The 26,987-nt window shown below is 37.3% G+C and overlaps 1 protein-coding gene and 1 long non-coding RNA gene across 5 annotated transcripts in view; both read right to left on the bottom strand.

Moving 5' to 3' along the window:
- Positions 1–715: 715 nt before the first annotated feature.
- Positions 716–26,987, bottom strand: part of LOC149812666 (uncharacterized) — a 194,371-nt gene continuing 168,099 nt past the window's right edge. Inside the window, exon 2 of the long non-coding RNA XR_016428289.1 lies at positions 716–921. This is a non-coding gene — a long non-coding RNA (uncharacterized LOC149812666). The remainder of the gene's footprint in view (positions 922–26,987) is intronic.
- On the bottom strand, positions 5,745–26,013 carry LOC149812667 (disease resistance protein RPM1-like). Of its 4 annotated transcripts, none has more exons than XM_089991734.1 (3): positions 23,112–26,013; positions 21,952–22,145; positions 5,745–5,963 (listed from the first exon to the last, which is right to left on the bottom strand). In XM_089991734.1, the coding sequence occupies exon 1, from the start codon at positions 25,931–25,933 to the stop codon at positions 23,168–23,170; it is 2,766 nt and encodes a 921-aa protein (XP_089847860.1). In that variant the 5' UTR covers positions 25,934–26,013; the 3' UTR covers positions 5,745–5,963; positions 21,952–22,145; positions 23,112–23,167. The 4 variants fall into 4 exon arrangements, with proteins under 4 accessions (XP_089847860.1, XP_089847861.1, XP_089847859.1 ...); XM_089991735.1 differs by lacking the exon at positions 5,745–5,963 and adding an exon at positions 20,977–21,754; XM_089991733.1 differs by lacking the exon at positions 5,745–5,963 and adding an exon at positions 20,977–21,754 and having other exon boundaries at positions 21,948–22,145.

Here is a 26,987-nt window from a genome sequence, read left to right on the forward strand (position 1 = left end):
TACTTGTAGCAGTGTGCTTGCACTTGGGCTCAAATATGAACTCTGATTTGAGCTAAAAATGTTAAACAACTTCAAACCATAGTCACCTGTATCGTTCAACGTATTATCTCGGTGAGAATATTTCTCAAGAGAGATTTTCAAAAGTTGAAAATTTTAAGAGAGTATATATATATATATATATATATATATATATATATATATATATATAATAACAACAAAAAAGCTAAAAAATAATAAGTCTTGCATTATTTTTCTCCAAAAAATATACAAAAACATGTTTTAAAGGATTTAAAATATAAAAGAAACAAAAATAAGAAATGCAAACTAAAAGAAAAAGAATTTTCTCAAAAATATCATGATAATATCGCAATATTTTGTCTTCTGATGATATTATGAAGATATCATGATATTACCTTTATGATATCGGCTACCTTAAAATATTCATATTTCTCATGATATTTTCAAAATATTACCAATATTGGTGACAGTGCATCAAACACAAGGTGACCAAATTGAGGTTCAAGCAAGAGTACATAGTCGAGGATGAACTTGACAGGTTACATGTAATGACCCTAACTCACACCCCTTGAAAATGTAGATTTTTGTTTTAAATCAATTTGCGAAAATCATCCTAGAGACTCAGAGACACGGGGCCTTTATAGTTCAATTTTCAATTGGATAAAAAAACCAACCACAAGAATCTTTACCTTTATCATCCGTGTCAAACCAAAACAAACTTTTATTTAATAATTAATGATAGTCTCGAGATAATCACATAAAAAATTTTTAGAATGCAATAACAATTTAAAGTAAATAAAATGCAAAGAAAGCAGAGTCACGCTTTTCATCTGTGAATTGTCTAGCAAAAATGTGACACTCGTAGCTCTTTCAGAAGTCAATCGCTTCACTGATCTCCTGCAACTGTGAAAAACCACAAAAAAAGAGTGTTAGAAATTCAAAAAATTTTACGTACGAATCCCTCTAATGAAATAAATAAGCATAAAGAATACAAAAAGAAATTCATGCAATAACTTAGAGAAATGCAACTATGACAAATACATAATTTAATTAAGTATTCATGCAATCAAGACAATTATTAAGCATGATAAAATATTTAATAAGTAACAAGGGTCGCAATTTAAGCAATACAATAATTTAACAAGCTTTAGAGAACAATATTATACATTTACCAACATTTAACAGTTAAAGAAACAAGCAAACATGTATGATCTAATGCATAGCAGGAATATGCATGATTTCAGTACAATGTATGAGTAAATTATTATCTTTCTTTATAGTTTTTCTTTCATATGCATGTCCCTATTAAATGCACACAATTTAAGTTTCTCTTTTTAACTACTATTGCCCGCGGATACACCAAACAAGTATAATTTTTCGAGGTCAAGTAAGGTTTTCAGGGTAACTTAACACACAAGTTGTATTTTATTACTGAGTTCCAAACTTAGCCCTCGACTGAATCACCTTTGAAATATTAGACCTCTACATCTAATTTCGAAGCACTAAGGACCTCCACATCTAATAGTATTACTTTCTTGGTATATTAAAATAACACATGTGTCTAACACACCACCCCCAGGTCAAGTGGCAGACTCTTCCTAAAACCGTGGTAAAAAAAAAGAACCTCAATATCGAGTTGAGGGGTAAACAATAATGCATACAAAGTTTTTGTATCCTTGTGGTTTTCCAAAACCGAATCTCCAAGATGCTCATTCTTTTGATGAGAGATCTCAGAATGTATATTACACTGCTCTTATTCATTATCTTTTTATTAAATACGAATTATTAAGTTTTACAATTCAACATGCAAAAGCAAACGCAAAAACTCGCATTTACCCCTACAAGAGTAATCACGAGACTCCTGCCCGTGGAAAACACATAGAACAGTGCATTACATTGCAATAAAAATAAATATGATTTTTACGATGCATTTAAAATGATTAAAGAAAGAGCAAACTAAAGCTTGAGGCTCACCAAACTCACGATGATTTATTTCGATCATCGATGTACCATACGCAAAAACCATAACAACATGCCACGTATAAAAATAAATTACATGCTTTCTAAGTACACATTCATATTTGCATATTTCAACTATGCGTGTGAAACAAGAATATTTATAAGCATTTTTCTACTCAATTCACATGATAGGGACACATGCATGCTTTCATGTAATGCACCTATTCAATCCATTGTATGCTTTCATTCACTATGCATAAATATGTCAATTGCATATTTTCATTGTAGGCTTATTCAAATCAATGCATGTTTGCTTTGAGTGTACATATCCATGAATATGCATATCCCCATCAAGTGTACTTGTTCATGTCAATTATATGATCTCAATAAGTTAGCCTATACACATCAGTGCATGCTCTCATTACTATAGGGTCTGGGTTTAGTGATTTTTATTGATTCGTCCCATTTGCTACTGTAGCAAATATATATAGCATCCTCCTTTCAAAGTTGAGTATGAGAGTTTTTCTAGTGTATCAGAGATTAGGGTTTTGAGAGCTTTGTATCTCAGTATTATAGTTTTTTTTCATCTTCTCTTATTTCTTCCACTCTTTATCACGTGCTTCGTTGAGGTTGTGGTTTTCAATAACAAAAACATAACAATAAAAAAAATGCTCATCTTTGATTAGTTTTGGTCAGGAATTACCAAATGTCACAAGTCTCATATCGTGGAAGGGAGAATTTCACGATAAATTAGATGCATTTTATTTTTCCCAAGATAAACACAAGAAAATATAGGCATATATGATATTTGAGAATATAGAAACTTTATAATCATATAAACGAATAATACAAATACAAACAAATCTTAATGTCATGTTAATATCATCACCAAATCGTGATCCTATACATAGACGATATTCTAAAAGTACTACATTTTTTCAGAAGTATATCGGTTTTCTCATCCGAATTCCGATCCAAAGTCTATTAAGTCATATCCGGTTACTCATGGAGGATGTAGTATGGCCTATATATGAACCCAATCCCACATGTTTACATCCTTGATGATTTATATTGTGAGTCGTACATGTACTCATCAAAAGTCTGGTTTTAAACTCTGTTAACTCCCTAAAAAATCTTACCAGAAATTACGTAGATGGTCACTTTTGGCACCATTCCAATTTACTACTCAAATTGACCTTGATTTTTGTTGTCTCTTTTGTCACCCAACAAATTAGACACCGTTGTCATGTAATTGTCGCCTGAAAAATCAGGCGCCATGTAATTATTGCCTGAAAAAAATTGGTCCTCGTGTAAGTTATCGCAAGAAAAATTAAGTGCCTAAATTTGTAGGTGACAAAGGAAAAATGTATCGAGTAAACAATAAATTAGCCTTGTTCGTTATATTTTCTAACTTGTAGTTAGCTATGGTATTTCTAATAAAAGTGAGGGTCATTCACGACATTGTATGAAATTCTTATTATGATTTTTTTTTCTAACTATACATGACCAATATAGTTGTATTTTAGTTCACCACTAGAACGTGGAGAAATTAAGTTGGGATGGTTCAATGTCAAAAGAGATAGCTAGACTGTGAGGGGCACTATCATAACATAGTTGTCTGGGGTTCTAATCTCCACAAGGATCATACCTCAGTTTTTTTAACCAAGAATGAAAACACTAAAAAGGTTTTAACCAAAGAATGACACCTCTACCCTTGATAGAGAGAAAAACAGGTTGGATAGAGCTGAATATCAACCTGAACCCAACATGCTAATGTCAGACTTGGATCCTTAAAGTAAGATCTGAATGTGCAATTGGATCACATATGTCAAATTAAATTGTTTTTGGATCCAGATCGGGTTCTGATCATTAATGTTGGTTTCGGATCAAAATGCAATCCTACATGTAAAGAGCTTGTTTTTAACATTTATTTACCTGATCGAGTAGTACCACATATTTTTTTCAATCTGAATTCAACCCTACCTCGCTGGATTCGGATCAGATCAACACTTTGAATTTGAGATTCAGATTAAGATGTGGCATGATTCACCATTATGCGATCCGTTTGTTATACTAATTATGTCTTCACTATTACATGAAACCATATTAATACAAACTTGATGTCCTTGTGTCTTCCTACATTTCAAATCATCACCTTTGTTCTAAATAGAAGCCCTTAGTTAGTAACAAAAAAATTATTTCCTTTTCTCTTTCATAATTTATATAAAACTAAACATATAAAAACAAAGCACTCAAAATGGTTACCGAATATATCATGATTTTATTTAAATATCAATATTGCTTTCAACAATATTATATTTATTTTACTTGATCAGGATTCAATAAATGCAATTACAATTTTCAGGAATATGAGGATAAGATGACAATTAACATCATCCACCACTTAGGGAACGCGTTACATCCGTATATTCAATGGCATTCTTCAGCACATTGTTAGTTCTGTCTGTATCTGTCCACCATTTACTCTTTTTTAGGATTTATAACCCAAACAAACTGCACCCAGCACGAAAACCTGGTCGCTACTAATAAATATATCTGGAATGTATTTTGCATTTTAGAGTGCAGATGGTTAAACAATAAGTTCAAGAGTATAAATCCCACTGCTTACATATTTTAAAAATGTATTAATTTTGTAAATGGGCCAGTTTGAGCATTGGCCAGTGGGTTTAGAGTACAATTTTAATTATTTTTCAATTTTAAAAATTGTTGGTTAATGAGCCAACTCGAGCTCAGCTTGTTTAACTCAGGCTCACCATGAGCTTAAGCACACCACAAGAATGAGGGGAGGTTGAACACCCCGTTTTCAATACATTCAACTCGTTTACCAGCCCTATTATCAAGTTGCGACATAATCACACCATTGCTGTTTGTTTGCTTTATTTTCAAAGTATTTTGAAGAATTCTCGCTTCTTAGTATAACTTGAAATTAGAGTTTATATTTTCACAGTTAGAATTTTTTTATTGAAGAAGTGCATAAAAACCATAAAAAAATGGTGCAATAATGACCATGAGAAGCTCCATGAGGATAATTCACAAGGATCTTATTGTTGATTAGAAAGTACCGCATACATTAGAACATTTCAAACTCCCCTTGATTTGAGACAAGCTGCTCTGCTTTAGCATCAGTTTTACTAGTAGCAGTGTGCTTGTACTTGGGCACAATATGAACTCTTCTCTGATTTGAGCTAAAAATGTTAGATAACTTCAAACCATAGTCACCTATACCTAGGGGTGGCAAAATCTGACCCGACCTGCTTCTTAGCCGGGGTAGGGTTTGTCTTAAATGGGTTCGTGTCGTAAACGGGTTGACCTGCCTACCCGTTTATTAAACGGGTCGTGTTCGCGTTAGGGGTAGGCCAACCCGCCAACCCCTTTAATAAACGGGTTAGGCGAGCAGATATTTCTCGGTGAGATTTTTAAAAGTTGAAATTTTTTGGGAGTTTAAAAAATTAAAAAAATATAAATAACAACAAAAAAAGTTAAGAAAATAATAAGTTTTGCATTATTTTTTTTTTCAAAAAATATAAAAAAAACATAATTTAAAGGATTTAAAATAAAAAAAGAGTTTTCCGAAAAATATCCAGATAATATACTGATATTTCTTCTTATGATGATATTTTGAAAATATCATGATATTACCTTTAATATCGGTTACCTTAAAATATCAACATTTCTCATGATATTTTCAAAATATCGCTTATATTGGTGACTCGGTTGATTCCGACCCAATAGTTCAATAACCGAGTCAAAAACCAGTAGAACTCACCAATGTACAAAACTTGGATGAGTAAGCCGAGTTTTAACGTAACTGAAGTCTTTACAAGTCAAACATGAACAAGACATGAGCAGTGAGCATTGTTGGGTAGTTGACTGATAGAGCGAGAGCTGTCCCTTCAATGGAGAGAAATGTGTACGATCTTCATTAATTAGGCTTGCCTTTCTCACTTTTCACCCGGTGAGGCAAACTGTAAATTTATGAAAAGATCGATTAGTATTAGAGCTGCAAATGGATTGTATATGATCGGATATCTGATCTGAGTCTCATATGTCTTTTTACACGCTCAGGTTCTAATAATTCAAAAATTGTTTTTTCAACATCTCAAAATCCTAAAATCTTAGTTCATTCATCACACCTTCACTTAAAAAATCCCCTAAAGATGGGTACAACCCATATAATTCTAAGAAAAACCTTTAAAAATGTCCAAAACACCAAAATTCACTAATTTTCTCAAATTTTTTTCACCACAAAAACTTTTTTCCGTTGACTGCAAGAGTTTTTACTGTCCTCCTTTAGTTGGTTTCCTTTTTGGTTCGGACGACAAATACTTTTTTGTTACTAGATCATCAAACAACAAAAAAAAAATTATCGTCCTTTTAGTCTAGACACTAATTTTCTCACTTTCCATCAGCAGTCAATGACCCTGGTCCAGGTCTGGGTGAATATAATAATACTCGCCAAACTGCAGATATACGAAAATATCGATTAGTATTAAGGCTGCAAATGGATTGGATATGGTCAGATACATCTTAACTTTAAAAAATCCCTCGATAGGTACAACCCATATAATTTTAAGAAAAACCTTCAAAAATGTCCAAAACACCAAAATTCAATTTCCTCTAAAACCCACGCAGTGGTTACAGTGGTGCCAACGGGTCGGGTTTAGCAGGACCTGATCCATACCAAACCCTATACATATAGGGTCCGAGTATAGTGATAAATAAGAAGACCCAATTAAGTCCTGGGTCCAGATCCAAAGGTCCGATTAATACATGGTTTGGGGTATAGTTTGTGAAATTTTATACCTGACTCAGACCCTACACGAGTATCGATTAAGACTCGCAATCTTTCAATGTAAAAATGATAAAAAAACATATTGTATGGACCGGGTCTGGTTTATGCAGTTCTTAACAGGTCTGAGTATGGTTTATCTTATATTGGGTTCAATTAGACTCAAGTCCAAACCGGATACCATACCCAAAATTTGTGCCAGGTCTTGTTCCACTTGGGTCCGAACCAAACCCGTCCCGTTGACACCCCTAAGTGGTTAGGGTGGTACTTGATGTAATATGGTAGATACCCATACATGAAATCCATAAATCCATTTTTATTGGAATTATACCCATCGTTTGCTTGGTGGGTGTCCTTTTGCGGGTTATGGCACTCAACTTGGATTTAATATCGAAGAAGGGTGTCCTTAGGTGACCACCATTTCTAGGGAGGTTCCTCGTCATTAAAAAAAATAAATATCATTTTCTGCATTCAGGATTGACATAGAAAACCAACTTGAAACACAGGGAACCTCTTGATTTATGGGTATGGGTTTGGTTTGACCATGACCTGACCCGTACCAAACCCTATAGAGTCAGTGTTTAGTGATAAATTAGAAGGCCCGATTAGAATCTGGGTTGGACTTGAAGGGTCCGATTAATATATGATGCCAGGTATGGTTTGTGAAATTTCATACCAGAGTAATTCTAAAAAAAAGAAAGAAAAACAAATTTCATACCAAAGGCGGGCCTGACCCGAGTTCCAATAAATATCCCCAATTTCAATGTAAAAATGATAAAAAATATTATATTTGTGCAAATTTCTTAACATTCTCACAAATATGTTATGAAATTTAAAATATAGTTAGAATTATCAAAGAGATTCACAACATATTTTTGTGAACCTCGTGACATTTGCACAAACATGTAGCAAACCTCCAAAATATGGTTAAAATCATCAAAGAGATTTATAATATGTTTGTGCAGGCCTCCACACATTCTTACAAATATATTATGAACCTTTAAATATAATTGAAATTACTACGAAGATTTGCAACATATCCAGGCAAATATCTTGACGTTCATACAAATATATTGCAAACCTCTGAATGTAGTTAAAATCATGCCGGACTGGGGTGTGTGCTGATGCAACACGACAATGTTATTGCCTATGCATCCCGACAACTAAAGACTCATGAAAGAAATTACCCCACTCACGATCTAGAGTTGGCGGCCGTGGTTTTTGCTTTGAAGGTTTGGAGACATTCTCTATATGGGGAAAAGTTCGAAGTCTTCACTGATCACAAGAGCTTGAAATACCTGTTTTCCTAGAAGAAACTTAATATGCGATAAAGATGGTGGCTCGAGTTCATCAAGGACTATGAGTTTACAATCTCGTACCATCCCGGAAAAGCAAATGTTGTTGTTGATGCCCTTAGTCGCAAGGTTGGGGGAAATCTTTTTAGCCTGATAAGTCTTAGATGAAAGATGATTTCTGAGTTCATAGAATGGAGACCTTTCTCCGACGATCAAGGCATACTTAGGTTGTCTAGCCTGACGGTACGATCAGAACTGCGAGAGCGGATCATGATTAAGCAAAAAAAAGACTCGCAGTACGGGAAGATGGAGGCATTGGCATTGCAAGAAGACATCGCTTTCCAATGCAAAGAGAATGGAAGTATATGGTTTAAGGATCGACTATGGGTGTCGAGCGATCTAGAGACCAGAGAAGAGTTATTGGCAGAGGCACATAAGAGCAAGTATACCATTCACCTGGGCAGTACCAAGATGTTTAAAGATCTACAACTCAGGTACTAGTGAAATGGAATGAAGCGTGATGTTGCAAGGTAACAAATTCACAAGTAAATTTTATGTGCTCTAATTAAGTTGTTTTTACTATCGATTTAAGATTGGCATTATGCTAATCTTGCTATAATTCCAGATACGTTGCGAAGTACTTGACGTGTCAACAAATCAAGATTGAGCATCAAAGGCTGGGAGGAACAATGCAGTTGATGGAAATTCCTCAATGAAAATGAGAACATATCACTATGGATTTCGTGATGAGGTTACCACGAATCCGAAAGAACCATGACACTATTTGGGTAGTAGTTGACAGACTCACTAAGTCAGCACATTTCCTACCGATGAGGAAGAGTCAGTCACTTGAGAGCTTGACCGACCTGTATATCCAGGAGATAGTACAACTATATGAGGTGCCAATCTCGATCATATCTGAGAGAGACCCTCAATTTACCTCAGGACTGTGGGGGAAGTTACAAAAGGCATTGGGAATTAAGTTGAAGTTCATCACTGTCTTCCATCCACAAACCGACGGATAGTAAAAAAGGACCATACAGACACTGGAAGACATGTTACGTGCATGTATGCTGGATTGGAAAGGAGAATGGGATGCTCACATGGTACTAGCAGAGTTCGCTTATAACAATAGCTACCACGTGAGTATCAGTATGGCGCCTTTTGAAGCATTATATGGGCGACCTTGCAGATCTCCGATACATTGGGACAAAGTTGGTGAAAGAGCAGTTGAGTCACCAATGGTACTTCAACATTACACTGAACAGATACAGAAGATACGAGATCGACTTAGAGCAGCACAGAGTCGATAGAAAAGCTATGCAAATCAGCGACGCAGAGAGCTTAGTTTCGAAGTGGGAGATGCAGTGTTTGTCAAGGTATCGCCGACCAAGAGCGTTTTCAGATTCGAAAAAAATGAGAAGTTGAGTCCTAGATACATCAGACCTTTCTCGATATTAGAGTGGATCAGCGAAACTGTTTATCGAGTTGAGTTACCATCTCAACTTGCCAAGATCCATAATGTATTTCACGTATCGATATTGAGAAAATACATTCAAGATTCATCACACGTGATTCAGTTTGAGGACATCAGTGTGCAAGAAGATCTGACCGTAGAAGAGAGACCGATCGAAATCGTAGTGAGTGGGTGATGCGAAACAAGACCAGCCCATTAGTCAAAGTAAGATGGAGACATCATGACTTAGAAGAATGCACATGGGAACCAGAAGCAGCGATGAAGGATAAGTACCCTCAATTGTTTGACTGATATGTATTACAAATTTCACGGACGAAATTTCTTTTAGAGGGGAAGGATGTAAAACCCGTGAAATTTGTAGAATTCTAAATGAATAAAAATGAAGCATTTATGTGAAATAGTAAGATTTTATGCTATGCAATACAATTTTGATGACTTGAGGTTTCTAGAACGAAACTGGTAACAAACCCTCGAAAGTGGTATTTGGATCCAGATTTTAGCAAGATTCGATGATCTGACCTGACTCACGGGGTCCAATGGGAAACTCGATGGTTTCGGGATGATAGCGTGAGATCCAAAACACATTTAAGGTAAGAGAGTGCAAGTTTAGAACAAACAGAAGAAAAATTCACATGAAAATGGGAGAAATCCATCAACAAGAAAAAACGTCCCAATATGACATAAAAAAAATTTTACTGCAAAAGTAAACACCAAGTGATGTTGTGGTGTAGTGGTAGGACGCACGATTGTGTGGAGCCACAACCCAAGTTCAAAACCCACGGAGTGCCTATGTAGAATTGAAAAGCATTGTTTTTTTTCATGAAATCTGGAATGAAACAAAACGGATATCTTTTTGCACAAAAAGACCACGACTTTTAATTTGGTAAAAAGGTAAAATAGTAGAGCTTTTAAAATCCCTACTTTATAGCCCATCTCCCACAAAAAAACGTGTGGGAGTTGGCTATTTTGTTTCCTTTTTCCAAAAAGATAGGAGAATCCCACCAAAAAGGGAGAAGGGTACCATTAAAGCAATGAATTATAGGAAGTTAGAGAGATTTTTGCTAAAAGGTAATGGAGGTGTTTTTGGAAATGAGAACACCCACCAAAAAGAATCGTGGGTTGAGGGCGATTCTTTGGGGTTTGAGTTTTGAAAAAAACCCACTTTGGTGGGAGAGATAAGATAAGGAGATTGAGAGAAATCGTGCGCCACAATTGGAATCTCTCTCTCTCTCTCTCTCAACATTTTTGGCCCATCCATCCTTCTCTTCCACCGTGGTGGTCGACCATCATTGTTGGACGTGTCGACCTCCCCTGCTGATCGTGTGGACTCCATCGCAAAAGTGGTGTGCGGCTCCAACGAAGAAAGGAAGAGGTGCAGCCGTGCCGTCGTGAGACTCCAATGAGGTAAGGAATATTATGTTTGTGTGCGTGAGCTCGGTGCCCTATGGCACAAGTATGCCGCAACACCCTATGATCGTATGCAACTGCATACAACAATTAAAAATTTCCATGGCAAAAAGGCAGATTAAGTCGACTAGCAGTATCATGAATAATAGATTGGTACTTGCGATGGTCGAATCCCATGTCGGATGATATAGTTCAGCCTTAATATGAAAATTTTAGGCATCACTCTAGCTCATTAAACCATGTAAGTTCTGTTTATAAAAAAAAAAAAAATTATGTGTGTGCGTGACCACAATAGGGTTAACAGTAAGGTTGTATATCTGGGTATGTTGATAAATATAACATGTATGAGACTGTAGGGTGACTATGGAAATTCAATTCTAAGCAAGTATGTTGTACCCAGCATGCATTGATAGAAAGTTTAGTCCTTAGGTTAGATCTTTTAAAACAAAAAAAAAAAAATAACATGGTTCCAGACGCATGTTAAAATTTGAGGTAGATTAATTGTACGCATGCAGCATGTATGCATGATAGGATACTAGGACATACATGGTTTTGATTTGAGTCTTCCTTTATAAGCCCTAAAATTTTATTAAACACTGTTTTGATTATGCATTGTGCTTATTGGTTGTTCACCCTATGGTAAATCTCTGATTTTTTTTTATTAAGCGACCATGTTATTACTGGATTCAAAACAAGTAAATGATAGTTGTTGATTCTTTTTGGTTGTAGTACATGGTTGAAACTTTCATTGGCAAACATGGGTTAATTGAGAACAACAAACGTTGATTTCCCAAATAGATGAAATAGACTCTCTATACATCATGTTTTACAAAGGAAAGATTTTAATAACATATGGATTGACCTACATGATAAGTTCTTAGAAATATCAAAAATATTTTCATCATTCGTGGGTATACCTTTCTATGTAACATGCTGGTTTGTTTAAGTATCTTTTTAGATTTGTTTTACTCTTGAGTTGTAAAATACAAAGTGATACAGTAATCCATTGATAGTTAAGGATTGAAACGATTTATTTAAACTGTGTATGCATGGATACATGGCCTGTAACAATGGCTCATGTTTGGACTTCTTGTATTTAGGCTTTCCTCTGTTAACCGCCATAGAATAGAGGGTTCAGTTTCATTTCTTAGTGCATTCTCAAGCATGGATAGCGCAAACCATTGTGGTCGATCTGTCAAGCCCGATCCAGTTTGATCTAGGGTGAGCCAGGATGCTGGTATTTACAAGCTGTAGATCTACAAGGGCTTTGCAGTAGCCTGCAAAATTGTATATATATATAAACAAAAAAAAAACACATGAATGTTCTAGAATCGACTTGACCCAGTCTCGTTCCTTTTACACCCATGACCATGGATCTGGCCGACCCTATTGGTCGACTTACTTCCGGCCTGGTGAGTGAATCCGGACTCAATGAAGGCTGCCAAATTCTGGCTTAGCCTCCACGGCAGGGGCTGTGGGTATTGCAAGCTCAGAATGATCTTCACATCTGAAACGATGGTGGAAGTGCAACCAATACAAAAGAAAATATATATATATATATATATATATATATATATATATATATATATATATATATATATATATATATATATATATATATATATATATATATATATATTGTGTGTGTGACGAGGAACAACTGGAATGGTTGTAACTAGCGAAAATTCCCATTTCGAGTGATTGTTGGGACCACACACACACAGATGTTTGGTACGTTGGACTGATGGGTTTAACTCCTCCCCAACCGAGGGCGATAGGAAGGTCACATGTCCCGGGGTCACGTTACCCCCATGGTGGTAACCACAAAGCCATGTCAAGTCAAAGGCTCATTAAGCCGAGTGCATCATAGAAGTTCCACCAGACCATGGTCGGAGCATTCTAAAAATATATATGTAGAGAGATCGAGCAAACCATGCCATGTGGATGGCATAGTTTTTGGGTACGAATGCGTACGCCATGGATAAAAAAACAACAACGAATGTTCAAATATGGGCTCTGAGTCGAGCAATGTTCTGAGAGATGCTACCTTGATGGTGCTTATGGCACCCTGGCTCAAAAATGCATACTATGTGTGTGAACCCCAAGTCGGGTTCGGGATTTTGAGAATCCCCTGTGGTGCAACAACTCGCACAGGAAAATAATTGGAAAATGAAAATAGATTCATAAACATGAGGTTTGTGAAGCTCTGGGTATACCTGAAAGAGGGTATATGTTACCAGACCCCTCGTGGTGCGATAGCTCGCACATGGTTATAAAGAAAAGGTTAAATAAAAACATAAATATAAAACCATCAAGATTCTAGGTACACCGGAAAGACTTTGTATGTTACCAGACCCATGGTCTACCACTACAAGAAACATGTGGATTAGCGACGACCTAAATCCGTCGCTAATCCATCGCTAATTCGTCATTAAACAGTTTAGCGACGGATTAGCGTCGGATTAGAGACGGATAGCTTTCATTGCGAATTTTTCGACGCTAAGTAGCAACAAAACTTATCCGTCGCTAATCCGTCGCTAATTTGAGATGGATTAGCGACGGAAATGATCCGTCGTGAGTCTGTCACTATTTTAAATTAGTAATGGATAATATCCGTCGCGAGTCCTTCGCTATTTTAAATTAGCGACGAATAATATCTGTCACTAATCCGTCGCTAAATTTTAAAAAAAAATTTAAAAAAAAATTTTGCTCGCTGTCGGGAGGTATTTCGACAGCAATAGGCCGGACTTGGAGCGATTCGTCGGCGGCGACGGAGGAGGAGGACGACCCACCACCGGATCCCAGCAAGCCGTACTCCCTCGACCCCAAGATCTCCGATTGGGTCTCGCAGAGGTCGGAATGGACCGATCTCGTTGTTGACGGCCATGACGGAGACGAAGCCGGTGTCGGGGCTGATGGCGTCGCGGAGGCGATCGAGGTCGAGGAGGTCGTCAAAGCCGACAGGGAGGTAGGTGGCGTGGAAGTGACCTGCTCCCTGGCGCGCTCGACCGCCTCGTCCGACTCCCAACCGTAGAGGTGAGTGCGGGAATGGGGGTTGCCGAAGCGGCCAGTGAAGAAGTGCAGCATCGCGTCCAGCACCCGCGGGTCCACCGACGACATCGCCTGCATGTCCAGGTACAACGGCCGCCCCGCCATCTGCACGCCCTTCATCGAGATTCCTCCGCCCTCCTCTGCTGCGTCAGAGTTGGGCGACGACAGTCGCGGCGGTCGACATCGTCCAGCAGGATCGTCCGGTGAGCCTTACTGCGGCGAGCATGAGGCTCGGCTTCATCGACCAGCGGGAGCACGAGGCTCAGTTTAAATCGAACATCAATTTAAATTTCGAACGGGGGAGAGAGGGAAAATTTCGCGCCTTAGGTGGGACGGTTTAAATCGAAAATTAGCGATGGATTTAGCGAGGGAATTTTTCCGTCGCTAATTAGCCACGGATTAGCGACGAAAAAATTCCCTCGCTAAATCCGTCGCTAATTTCCTACGGTTTTGCAGTGAAATTTTTTTGTCGTCGATCTGTCGATAATTAGCGACGGATTTGAGACAGAATTTATACCGTCGCTAATTTCAAAAATATTTCAAAGATTGGCGACGGATAATGTTCTCTCGCTAAGTCCGTCGCTAATTTAAGACGGAAAAAATCCGTCGCAAAAATCTGTCGCTAATAAGGGTTTTTCTTGTAGTGTACCTTGGAGAGGGTAGCTGGTATAAGCTTCGTGAACATTCGAGTTTCGTGAGAGTTAGGCGTCTCACCCGGTCTCCAGTCCACAAAGTTAGGGGGCCAGGACTACCACTGCATCCTAGGTGGTAGATCCAAGTCTTCTACAGAAGTGTCACAGGGTGCATCCTAATTCTTGCTCTAGCCACTGGAGAGTACTCTCTCGGTCACGGACCGTCCCCTTTGGATATCCGTACGGCTAGTCATACGGATTATTAAATAATAGACCCCTGTATGGTCTCAGTCCGATACGATGTTGAATGCCTGTGCGTACCCATAGGATAATTGAAAGATAAACATAAAAAGTTTACATTTTTCTCCAAATTAATTCTGAGTAAATGTTGAATTCCTTGCAGTGGATATTATAAATGTTAGAAACACAGTGCGTGTAAGAATGAATACACATCTGGTATTTTTTCTGTTTTCATAGCAAAGTAGAAAGCATGCTTATTTTTTTTAGAATAATGCAAATTACCTACTAGTTATAACTTTAGATGTTTGCACATATTTGTACACAGAACACTGAGCACCATATATAAATATAATGCTTCTTACGCAGACAGGGGAGTCTGACCTTTCTGCTTTAAATGTTTTTCAGTTAGCAACTAAATCGGAGAATCGGGGTGTCGATCTGGATGTGGCCAAGAGATCTCATTTATTTCAGTATTTTATGTTTGAACTCTGATTAGTAGATTTGTATTTCTGTTATGAGATGTAATTAATGACATTAATGCTTTAATTAAAGAATGGTATGCTTTTAGTACTTCTCTGTTTTACCCTGTAAGGTACCCCAACTTTTGTCTTCACACTTTTGCTATTTAAAAAAAAAAAATCCAAATTTTTTACTATAAAAAATTGGGTGTTACAGCTTAACTTAGCATTTCTGTTTAATTTGTATGTATTTTTTATTTGTACTATTTTTTTATAAGTAAGATATATGAATTGTACGAGAATTTTTTCTTGATTTTCAAAATATTTAAAAAAAAATTTAAAATTTTTAGTACAAATTAGCGACGAAGAAATCGTCGTCGGTTTGCAGCGGAATTTAAGTCGTCGCCAATTAGCGGCGGATATTCATCCGTCGATAAATGGTAGCGACAGATTAAATTCTGTCGCTTAACCAAATCGGTCATCGTTTAACGATGAATTCACGACGTACATGATCCGTCGTTAAGCCGTCGCAACATAGCGACGGATTGGAGACAGATAAATTCCGTCAAAATTTAGCGACTAGGGTTATGCGATGGATGATATTTGTCGCTAGTCCGTCATAAACATGTATAGCGATGGATAGCATCCGTCGCCATTATGCATTTTTCTTGTAGTGTTAGTTAGATTAGGGCTTATTTAATTATTTACAATTAGTTTTTAAAAAAAATATCCCTTTAAAAAACATGTTTTTAAGAAGAGACCAGTTTTGGAAATTAAAAAAATTTATCGATCACTTTTCAAAATTTTGAATTTTAACCCAATTAAGGATTATAAATAGAATTTTCAAGAAGGCAAAAATGTTTTTTTTGCTGAACCACACACTCTTGTCCCCCTTCTCGATAGTTTTAGAATCATCACATGCATTTTTTTTTTATCTTCATCGCATACATTGTAATCTAAATTTTTTTTATGTGTTTCATGCTTTGCATATTTAGAATTGTTCATGTGGATCGTAGTAGCATATTTCAATTTAGTTTTCTGTTTGGTTTAATATTGGTGTGATCGTTCTTGATAGTTGATTAAAAAAAAATAACTAAATCTTTTTTAGTTGTTGTTGCTGCTTCTTTTATTTATTTTCATAGTTAACATCAATCACAACCGTGTGTATCTGACGTTGCTCCAGTGATTAACGCCCACTAAAGGACACGCTGTCCAGCGTGTCGTTTGACAGCAATCTATCGCGTTTGAGTCTGAAATAGCACCGTCCAAGATGCTGGAACCCACACAGTAGTTGAACTGAGAATAAAGTTTGCAGCTCCAGCAGGCGTGCAAATACTGTGTTTTATTTTCAGCCTAAACCTCAAACAGCGTCAATCACACTGTTCAGCGTGATTGACGTTATTGAAATACAACGTGTGTTCAGCTAAACGTATGATGTGCATTGACTTTATATGCTTATTAGGCACATTAATTAGATAAATACGTTTACCTTACGTCTTTGCAGTTGAATAGTTTTCTTTTACAATTAACTAATTCACAAGTGTTTGACGTTCTTTTTTGTTGGTTGACAATTAACAGGTTATATTGTATATAGTGCTTAGTCTATATTCGTTTAATTCTTTAAGTGTTTAAAGCCTTGAATGTTTAAAGCATATACTAGGTTTATTTTATTTCACTAGTCATTCAATTCATTAGTTATTAAGCATTTGCTATTTTATATGTTAATTGTTGATTTTTTTTAGTAGATATTCTGTATAGTAGTTGAATTCATGAGTTCATATTTTATTTAGTTAGATGTTTTTATTTTAGTTTCATAACATGTTCTAAGTAGCATAGTTAAGTGCTAAATTTGCTAGTTGGTTAGGAATTTGTTATGCTATTTCGTCGTGTAGTGGTTTGTTAGAGTTAGTTTAGATTTTTGTTTTTGCTTAATTTTAAGTTTAGATTTAGTGTAGTTTTGTCCGTTTGTGTTGCACATGTGTTTTTTATTTTTGCAAATGAGCGATCAGATGTGCGAGAGGTCCATTTCTGTGCTCTCAAAGAGCCCTCTAAAGTCCTAAAAAGGCTCTTTAAAAGGCCCTTCAAGCCCCTCAAAGAATCCTCAGAAGTGCAAGGAATGTTTCATCAAATGAATAAACATCAATAAAGGAGCCCTAAAGACTCGAAGCATTGAAGACCATTTTCTCTTTCTTTTAGCTTAAGTTTATTTTATTTCATTAATTGGGTTTGTAATAACGCCACTAATTATTATTTAAAGTCCTCTGCAAAGGGCTGCACTCTCTCCCGTATTAATTCAATTAATTAAATTTTTTTTTGCAATAAAGTGTCGTTAGATTGTGTACTTGAATATGAAGTATATCTCATTCCCTGAGATCGACCTAGACTCCACTACTCGTGCGAGCCGACTTTTATATTTTTGGTGGCTAGCTTTCACTTGATTTTAATTAAAAATATTGTTTTAAAAAGTATTTTTCAAAACACACACCATGGAGTCAGATCTATTGGTTGTAAATGTGTCTATAGGACCAAAATAGACTCTAAAGGTTATGTGGAGAGATACAAGGCTAAGCTTATTGCAAAAGGTTTCACATAGATAAAGATCATTTTGATTTAGAGCTACATCAGATGAATGCAAAAACTGTCTTTCTGAATAGGGATCTGAATGAAGAGGTATATATGCAACAATCTTCTGATTTCAGTATAGATGACTCGAATAATTTAGTTTGCAACAGGTTTTCCGCTAGTGGTATAAAAAGTCCAATCAGGTAATAATGAACTTTAGATTAACTGAAAACATAGTTGATCAATGCATTTACATAAAGATTAGTCAGAATAAGTCTATAATTTTGGTTTTATATGTTGACCATGTTCTTCTTGCAACTAATGTTTGAGTCTATTACATGAAACCATTTTTTTTTCTTCTCCTTTTGATATGATGGACATAGGTGAAACCACATATGTCCTTGAAATCAAGATCCGTCATTATAGAACTAAGAGTGTCCTTAGTCTATCTCAGAAATCCTATATCCTTAATGTTCTTAAAAGATATGAGATGTAGAATTGTTCTCCTGGTTCGACATCCATAGTGAAAGAGGATAAATTGAGCTTAAAAGACTGTCCTTGGGATGGTATTGCAAAGGCTTAGATGACAACTTCCACATATTCTTCGGTGGTTGGGAGTTTGCATTATGCGAAGATCTGCACTCGACCTGATATAGCATTTGTTGTGAGAATGCTTTATAGATATCAGTCAAATCTTGACATTGCACAATAAAAAGCAACGAAGAAGGTCATGCACAATTTACAAGGAACGAAGGATTACATGTTGACCTACAAAAAAGTTGACCACCTAGAGGTCATTGGATACTCTAATGCGGACTTAAGATGATGTTTAGTCAGTAAAAAATCCACTAGTGTAAGTATTTTTCTCATAGAGAAGTGTAAAATAGTTCACTACTGCAATTCATACCATGGAGGCATAATTTATTGCTTTATACGAGACATCGTCTTAGGCCATTTGGATAAAGAACTTCATTATGGTCTTGGTATAGTGGATTTTATTGAGAGACCACTAAAGATCTTTTGTAATAATGAAGCAATCGTGTTCTTTTCAAATAACAGCAAGAGTTCTTTTCAAATAACAACAAGAGCATGTCAACACATGAAATTAAAATACTTTATTGTTAAAGAAATGATTGAGAATCATCTGGTTTGTATTGATACAATTGGGATGAAGAAAAAGATTACTAAAGGGCTAGCACCGGGATTGTATTCCCAACATGTAAAGAGGATGGGTCTTTTTTATTCATTCTTACGTATGACAATACATTATGTGATCACATTTGTGAATATGAATTGTATTGCTGATTTTGCGTATAAGATCTCTCATATGGTTAGAGAGAATAGCAGAATAACAATATTAAATGACCAATAAAATAGGTAAGAGACCAACCTATTCATAAAGCTAGCATTGAAGGTGAATTTTAGCATACTACATAAAAATATGATATTTCATAAAGGAGTGTTCATCACCATGACTCATATGATTCATTCTTGTAATAAAGAGTAGCATGTGAACCCACACGAAGAATTAAATCGAGATGACGATATAAACCTTAATTTTGTGCACTTTTGATGTCAATGGATCAAGTGAAAGAATGTTAGACATAACGGTTAGTGGGTCCAACCCATTAAGTGACCCGCTTTGACACCATTAGTGAGCCAGTTAGTGGGTGGGAGTTACGTGAATGTAGAGAGACCACATTCATGTAATTGCATATTCTCCCAATTATATAAAGAGGTTAGGTTGTGTGAGAATGATGAGAGACTCACCATTGGCCTACCCAAATACTCTATATTCAGTATACATGGTTCAGGGTTCTCCTCACCGTTGACCTAAGGCCTAGGCTCATCGTGGGCATTGACCAGCTGAAGAGAACATTGAGCACCCACACTCGTACACTATGGCGTCTAAAAGTATGCATTTGTGTTTGATTGGACAAATACACCAACAGAACTCTCATTGATAAAAACCATGAGGTCCCCTGTGCCCCCACTAGGGAGTACACTCAATTTTGGCGACGTCACCCATGGGTTTTGAACTTGTGAGATCTCATCAACCTGATATTCACAAGTCGCTTTTACCAAATGAGCAGAGCCCCTGTGAGCCCGTTCTTGTAAATCTATAACCAAATAGCATTCCATAAGAATCAGATATCTGCCCTTCAGTCCTTGCATACATATCATTTATAGAAGCACAAGATTGTCATCAGCAACATTTGATCTTAAGAAACAATGGTGGCTCAGTGTGGTTGGTAGGTGTTGTCAGTGCACGTCTGGGACATTGCTGGTTAAAAACCCCATTGGTACGTTGAATAATGACTGGTGGGGGTCTACCTAACCTCAGCTCGCCTATCAAAAAACAACAACATTTGATCTTAAGCAAAACTCCATTTCACTGTAAAAATTGGGGGGCCAAGTACGTTCGTTTGGATTTATTAAAGGTTTAATTGAACTTATCCATGCTTTATTCCTCATCCTCAAAATGCCATTTCTTCATTCATTTTGAATCAGGCCAAAATGATGTTTGATTTGCTCCTAGATCTCTTGTATGTAATTTTTCCTATTCCTTCAAACAGGGGCATAGCTAGGATTCATGCGGGGGGGGGGGGGCAAACAGGGGTGTAGAAAAAAAAAAGTTTGTGTGATAGTCGGGGGTTCGGGGGCAGCGCCCCCCAAAATTTTTTTTTTTGAGATAAAATAAAAAATGGCTACAATTATTAATAAAAATCTATTTCATATGGACAAATCAAACTATTTGTTGCAGTCAGGGTTGGGCTAAAAAATGGATAAAAATCTATTTCATATGGAATCAGGGCTGGGCTAGGACTGGGCTTTTAAAAAAAAATTAACTGTTTCGGGAGGCAGGACTGGGCTAGCCCCCCCCCCTAGCTACGCCTCTGCCTTCAAATGTTTGACACCCACAATGGATTCAATCTTTTTATTTATCTCTTTGTGAGTTGCACGCTTGTAACAATAGGGACAATTACAATTGACCAGGTTTATAGTACCAATTCTTTTGAGTAATCTTGCTAGAAATGAAGAGCAAATCCAGTAGTCTGGCCCGGTTTACAAAATACTCAGTAATCCAGTAATTTTTTTGTGTAACTTTCTCCATTGCACACAGTGATTTTCTGTGTTTTAGATAGAAAATTGCTGGGAACAGCAATTTTTTGTGGTTTGTGTGGCCTAAGCACTTTGTAATAAAGTAACCGGCTTGATCACTAGAGCGTGCCTTTTAGAAAACATTAGGCGATTCCTTCTTCTTACGGCCACCATGTCGAACACAACTGGTGCATTTCAAAATAACTATAGCTGAGATTTTTACCTTTGGACATAAACCTCCTTTGTATTTTGGATTTCCTCAGAGGAAAAGAAGAAGAAAAAATCCATTAAATTAACCGTCGAAAAACTGGACAGATCTATGAGCAACTTTATCTGATCACTCATCTCAAGCCAATCTGTTAAAGAAACAATAACCCCCATAAATTTGTAGAGAATAAAAAGGATGGAGATGGCATAATCCAATAGCGGAATAACACAACATTTTTTTCTCTCTTTCTGATGGACAAAATAACAGGTATTTGCCCAACCAAAAACTGTAGCACTAAGGGCGCGTTTATGTGTTACAGAAAGTGGGCTGTTTCTGCAGAAACACATCGACGGCCGTGCGTTAACTTGAGGCCTATAGTGACAAAAGAAACAGTGCAATCCACCGGGTGGGTCATTTTACACGCTAAACGATTTTATTTTCGCAGAAACTGTTTCCGTGAGGGTTGGATTCCATTTCTGCGGCAGAAGAATCCACTGATGGGGGGCACCCCCAATTCCGTGACATGTAAACGCTCCTTGAATAAAAAAACCAACATGCCCAAAAAAGAATCAAACAGACAAGGAAGAACAGGGAAACATAATGACTCCAAAAAGTACACATAAAAAAAATGAAAAAGAAAGAAATGAGTATTTATTAATGCGCTCAAATAACAAACAAATGGACAGAAAAAAAAGTGAAATTCAAGAAAAAAAAAGAGGGAAACTCACTGACTTAGAAGCAATCAAAGAGGCCATCCTCAGTCTCACTCGAGAGAGAGGGAGAGAGAGTCTGTCATTGGGTGTTGGTGACTCCAACCAAAGCTTAAGAGATATCCGGTAAGTCCTGTGCGAAGCAGAAGGCCCAAGTTCGAATCCCTCTGACACATATGGCTTAAGAGATATCCGGTAGGGGTCTGCCCAGCTTTCCTATATAAAAACAAAAAAAAACTTGAAGCTTATCCATGACGATCATGATATATAGACGTCATTGTACCATGAAAGGGACATGAGGACCCATAAAAATAAAACTGTGATAAAGTTACGATGCAAATGGTATCAAATATAATTTCCTGTAAAACCCTCCCAGTTGTTATAGGGGTGTCAACGGGTCGGATTTACAAGGACCCGATCCATACCAAACCCTATAGGGTCTGAATATGGTGATAAATAAGAAGACTCGATACCCGAACGTCTGATTAATACATGGTCTGGGGTATATTTTGTGATCTTTTATATTAGACTTGGGCCGGACCCTAAGACCTGCGATTTTTCAATCGGTATGGGCCGGGTCTGGTTCATGTAGTTCTTAACGTGTCTGGGTATGATTTCTCTTATATGTGCATATATTATTTGGATCAACCTGCAAAAGGCACCCACTTCATTTCATACATGTGCATATATTATTTCAGACCAAGTTTCCAACTGGATCTAAACTTATTAACCCAAAAAGAAAACAAATTTCAACAGCTTGTGAATTACTGAAAGAACACAAGGACTGCATTTATTTCAACGATAATATACATCAAACTTTTCAATGCCTTGGAGAATATCAAACCACAATTTGGGTTTTTATGGCAGTATAAATCCACAAAATATCAGTACCTTAAATCCTCAAGAGTACCATAAAATGCCAAAGCAAAACATTCTTCATTGACTTATAGAACATAACATGAAGACAGTAAAGCATATATAAAATTATAAAATAATAAAAGAGAATGAAGCTCAAGACCCTGGCTCTTCAACTTTAAAAGGACTTAAAGTAGGCTAACGCAAAGAATATTTAAGCAATCAAACATGTAAGATTGTTAAATGAAGCAAAGGCAAAAGTTGGAAAAGAAGTGAAATAGAAAAAGCGCACATGTGAATAAAATTTTCTGAAATATGTGAATTCACCTGATCATGCTTCCTCACGGTTGCTAGGGATCGTTCGCTGTTACGATCCTACGTCACTAGAGATACTCGCCGTACCACGTCCCATCTTCACGTTGGCCACCCACGAAGATTTGAGGGATGTGTTTGACCATGGAGTGATCTTTCCCTCCATGCCTTTGTATGCTATCTATCAGCTCCTTCGGCATATTTGCCAAAAAAAGTTGTCGGATGGTGTTGATGTGTTGAATTCCACGAGGCACCCTCTTCATCTCCTTGCACCCAATGATGGCTAGCATTTGAAGTTTGGGCATCGCTGTCTCTTCCACCCACACATTTTCTAATCTTGCAAGTCTTGAAAGATGGAGCTCCTTTAACTTGGGAAAACCTCCTGATCCGCTGCACCATAATTCTTTCCCATCGTAAGCCTCATAGAGGTAAAGTTTCACCAAATTTCGCAACGATTGGAGGGAAGGAAATGGATCTTGGCTTAATCCGGAAAAGGCCAGTTTCAAGATAGCGAGGTTTTTGAGAGAGCGGATCCAACATGGAAACTCATTCAGACGTGCACTTATTACGATAACTTCAAGACGTGTTGGTGGGTCCAATTTCAGTTGGAGAGGCTCTTCAACCCCAATACCAGCTACACTGAGTCTAAGCAGGTCTTTCATCTTTGCAATGGAGGCACAAAGGTGACTTTCATGTTCCCTTCTCACCATATATATCGAAAGTCTTTTCAGTTTAGTCAAGTTACCGATCCTTTGAACAATCTCTATAGTAGCATTTATGCCCATGAGTTTTTGAAGGTCTGTAACCATGCATATTCCCCTTGGCATTTCACATCCCACCAACTGCTTGAAGGTAAAGGGAAAATTATAAGGCGGAAGAGCACCTAAGTAGTGCAAGCTCTTCATGTTTGATATTTCCTCCGGTAGAGTTTTAATTGGGGTTTTTGTGATATCTAACGTTTGTAGGTTGTGGAGCTTCCCGAAGGAGCTTGGGAGTCTCCTGATATTAGTGCGACGCAGGTTCAGGTACCTCAAATGAAATAAATCACCCAGAGCATCGGGCAGTTGCTCAATGGGAATGCCTTCTAGATCCAACACCCTCATCAATCTAAAAGAGGAAATCATGGTAAAGAAGGAAGAAGGCATGATAGCTAATTTCTCAAACAAGAATAGGGAACGAAGATGCGATGCACTTTGATTGCTCAACCAAATGCCTTCATGACTGTCATTGTGGAGTGACAAACGCCTAATTCTTTCATTGATCCTTGAACTTTTTTTTGTTAAAACACTGCAAAAGTTCTGATTCTTTGATGTAGATATAATTAATTCACGCAAAAGGTCATGAATTCGGCATGATTTTACCCCAAGTTCTCCTGCCTTCCATCTCACAGTTTGGAGTAAGCTCCTTTGTATAAGCTCGTCAAGGTACTCATTCCCTACCTCCTCTAATGTTATACCCTCTTTGTTTTCTACGAGCCCCTCAGCCACCCATAGTCTGACCAGCTTATTTGTTTTAATTAAATAATCCTCTGGAAAGACGCCACAATACAAATAACAAGATTTAAGGCACAAGGGTAACTCCTCAAAACTCAAAGAAAGGATTGACCCCACTCTACTTCCCAAAGGATGATTCACATCATTGAAGTTTGAACTAAGGCTATCATGAACAATTCTCCAATCATCTTCATATTTCCTTTTGCGCCACATAATACCTCCTAAGACTACAATGGCAAGAGGTAAACCGTCGCATCTTTTTACCAAATCATTGCATACTTTTTTAAGATTCGACGGACAAATGTTTTGAGGCTCATCTCTGAATGCCCTCTTACAAAATAGGCTCATTGCTGCTTTATTAGGTAAGGGTTTTAGGCTGTGGACAAGGCCCTTCAAACCAACTCCATCTTCTATTGGGTGAATAACATCATTTTTGCGAGTTGTGATCATGATTCTACTTCCACGCAGAGTCTTTGGTAATGCAATTTGGATATTTTCTAAAACATTTTGACTCCACACATCATCTAACACAAGAACGTACCTTTTATGTTGAAGGTAAGAATGGAGCGTTTGCTTGAGACTTGAAATGTCCATCTTCTCTATGCCATCTGGACAATTATCCCTCCTTGACTTGTAAAAATCTCTTATGCAGGATACTAGAATATTTTCAACATTGAAGGATTGGGAGACAGAAACCCAAGCATAACACTCAAAGTGTCTCTTTACTGCTTTGTCATTAAAGACTTTCCTTGCTAGCGTAGTCTTTCCTGAACCTCCCATCCCGACCAGAGAAATTGATGTAAGTTGTGGGTTCCCACCTTTCAACCACCCTATTACTTCTCTGATATCTTGATCGAATCCCACCAAATCTGGTTGTTCATCAAGAGGCGCTTCTCGGCGATGTTGGGGTCCTCCAAAAGCAATTCCTTCTTGCAATTCCTTGAAAGAATATTTATTTCGTCTTTCATTGAGGCTCACCACTCTGGTCTTGATGGATTGCATTTTTTTTGCAAGTTGATGACGGGTTATCCAACGCGACGGTGAGGAACAAACCTTTTTCAAGGAAGCCCTAAATCCACTTGATTGTTGTCCTCCAAATCGAAGCAGAAACTCATCAAGGGCATCCTCGATATCATATGCAACATCCCTCACTTGTTCGACCCACTCCTTTATAGTATGATCATCATCCTTTCTTCTATCAGCGTCCTTTAAGAAGGCTTTCATGCTTCTCAATTCCATCTTCAATTTGTCCACTTCATGTTCAACTCCTTTCAGCAATTTCACTTCGCCCTCCACCAAGGCTTCCAACTTATTGAGCAGGTACTCCACGGGAAATTGAGCCATCGCTCAAACTCGTCCTCTTCCCTGATTTCCTCCTACCTCTCTCACTCTGTACCTCTTGATCATGCTCTGTTTTTTAAAAGCAATGTGTGTCGGACCCTAAGCTCGCAGTGATCATGCTCTGTTTTATGCTGATAATGTTGTATTTTTCATCCGAGACAAGAGAATACCATTTGTAGATATTATCGATGAGTCAGCCGTACTGAGTAAAAAAACCAGTACAGTTGAGCAGTTGAGAGCAATGACTGATACAGCTAGAGCTGTCCCCTCACTTTCCATCAGCATTAATACCAAAGGGTGGTGGATGGTTGCGATTGCCTTTCTCACTTTCCATCGGCAATCAAAGACCCTAACTTACATGAAAAGATGGATTCGTATTAGGGCTTCAAATGGATTGGATATGGTCCGATATCTGATCCGAGTCCGATATACCTTTTCACACACTAACTTAAAAAATCCCACGATAGGTAAAACCCATATAATTCTAAAAAAAAACCTTCGAAAATGTCCAAAACAACCAAATTCACTAATTTTATCAAATTTTTTTCACAACAAAAACTTTTTTCTGTTGATCACTGGACAGAAAAAACATTTTGCCATCTAATCACTTCAACCATTTCTCTTTTGGTCTGTCCTCCGGTCTTTCTCTCTTTTTATCTGAATGTCCGGATAGGCCTAAGGCTCATCCTTATCCTCTATCTCAACATACATACATCCACCATTTTAAGATTGAACCATTTGGATTCAAACTCGCAATGTCACAACACAAGGTAACGTGCATTTGGATAGAGCTGAATATCAACCTGAACCCAACATGCTAATGTAGACTTGGATCCTTAAAGTAAGATCTGAATGTGCATTTGAATCACTTTCACTTATGTCAAATTACATTGTTTTTCGATCCAGATGGGGTTCTGATCAATGTTGGATTTCGATCAAAATGCAATCCTACATGTAAAAAGCTTGTTTTTAACATTTATTTGCCTGATCGAGTAGTACCACATATTTTTTTAATCTGAATTCAACCCTACCTCGTTGGATTCGGATCAGATCAACG

This window comes from Nuphar pumila, chromosome 16 (genome assembly GCF_984573655.1).
Source record: "Nuphar pumila chromosome 16, dmNupPumi1.hap1.1, whole genome shotgun sequence".
Classification (NCBI taxonomy): Eukaryota; Viridiplantae; Streptophyta; class Magnoliopsida; order Nymphaeales; family Nymphaeaceae; genus Nuphar; species Nuphar pumila.

What these genes read in the sequence shown, in the direction of transcription:
- LOC149812667 (XM_089991734.1), bottom strand. Translation starts at nt 25,933, where the DNA reads ATGGCTCAATTTCCCGTGGAGTACCTGCTCAATAAGTTGGAAGCCTTG.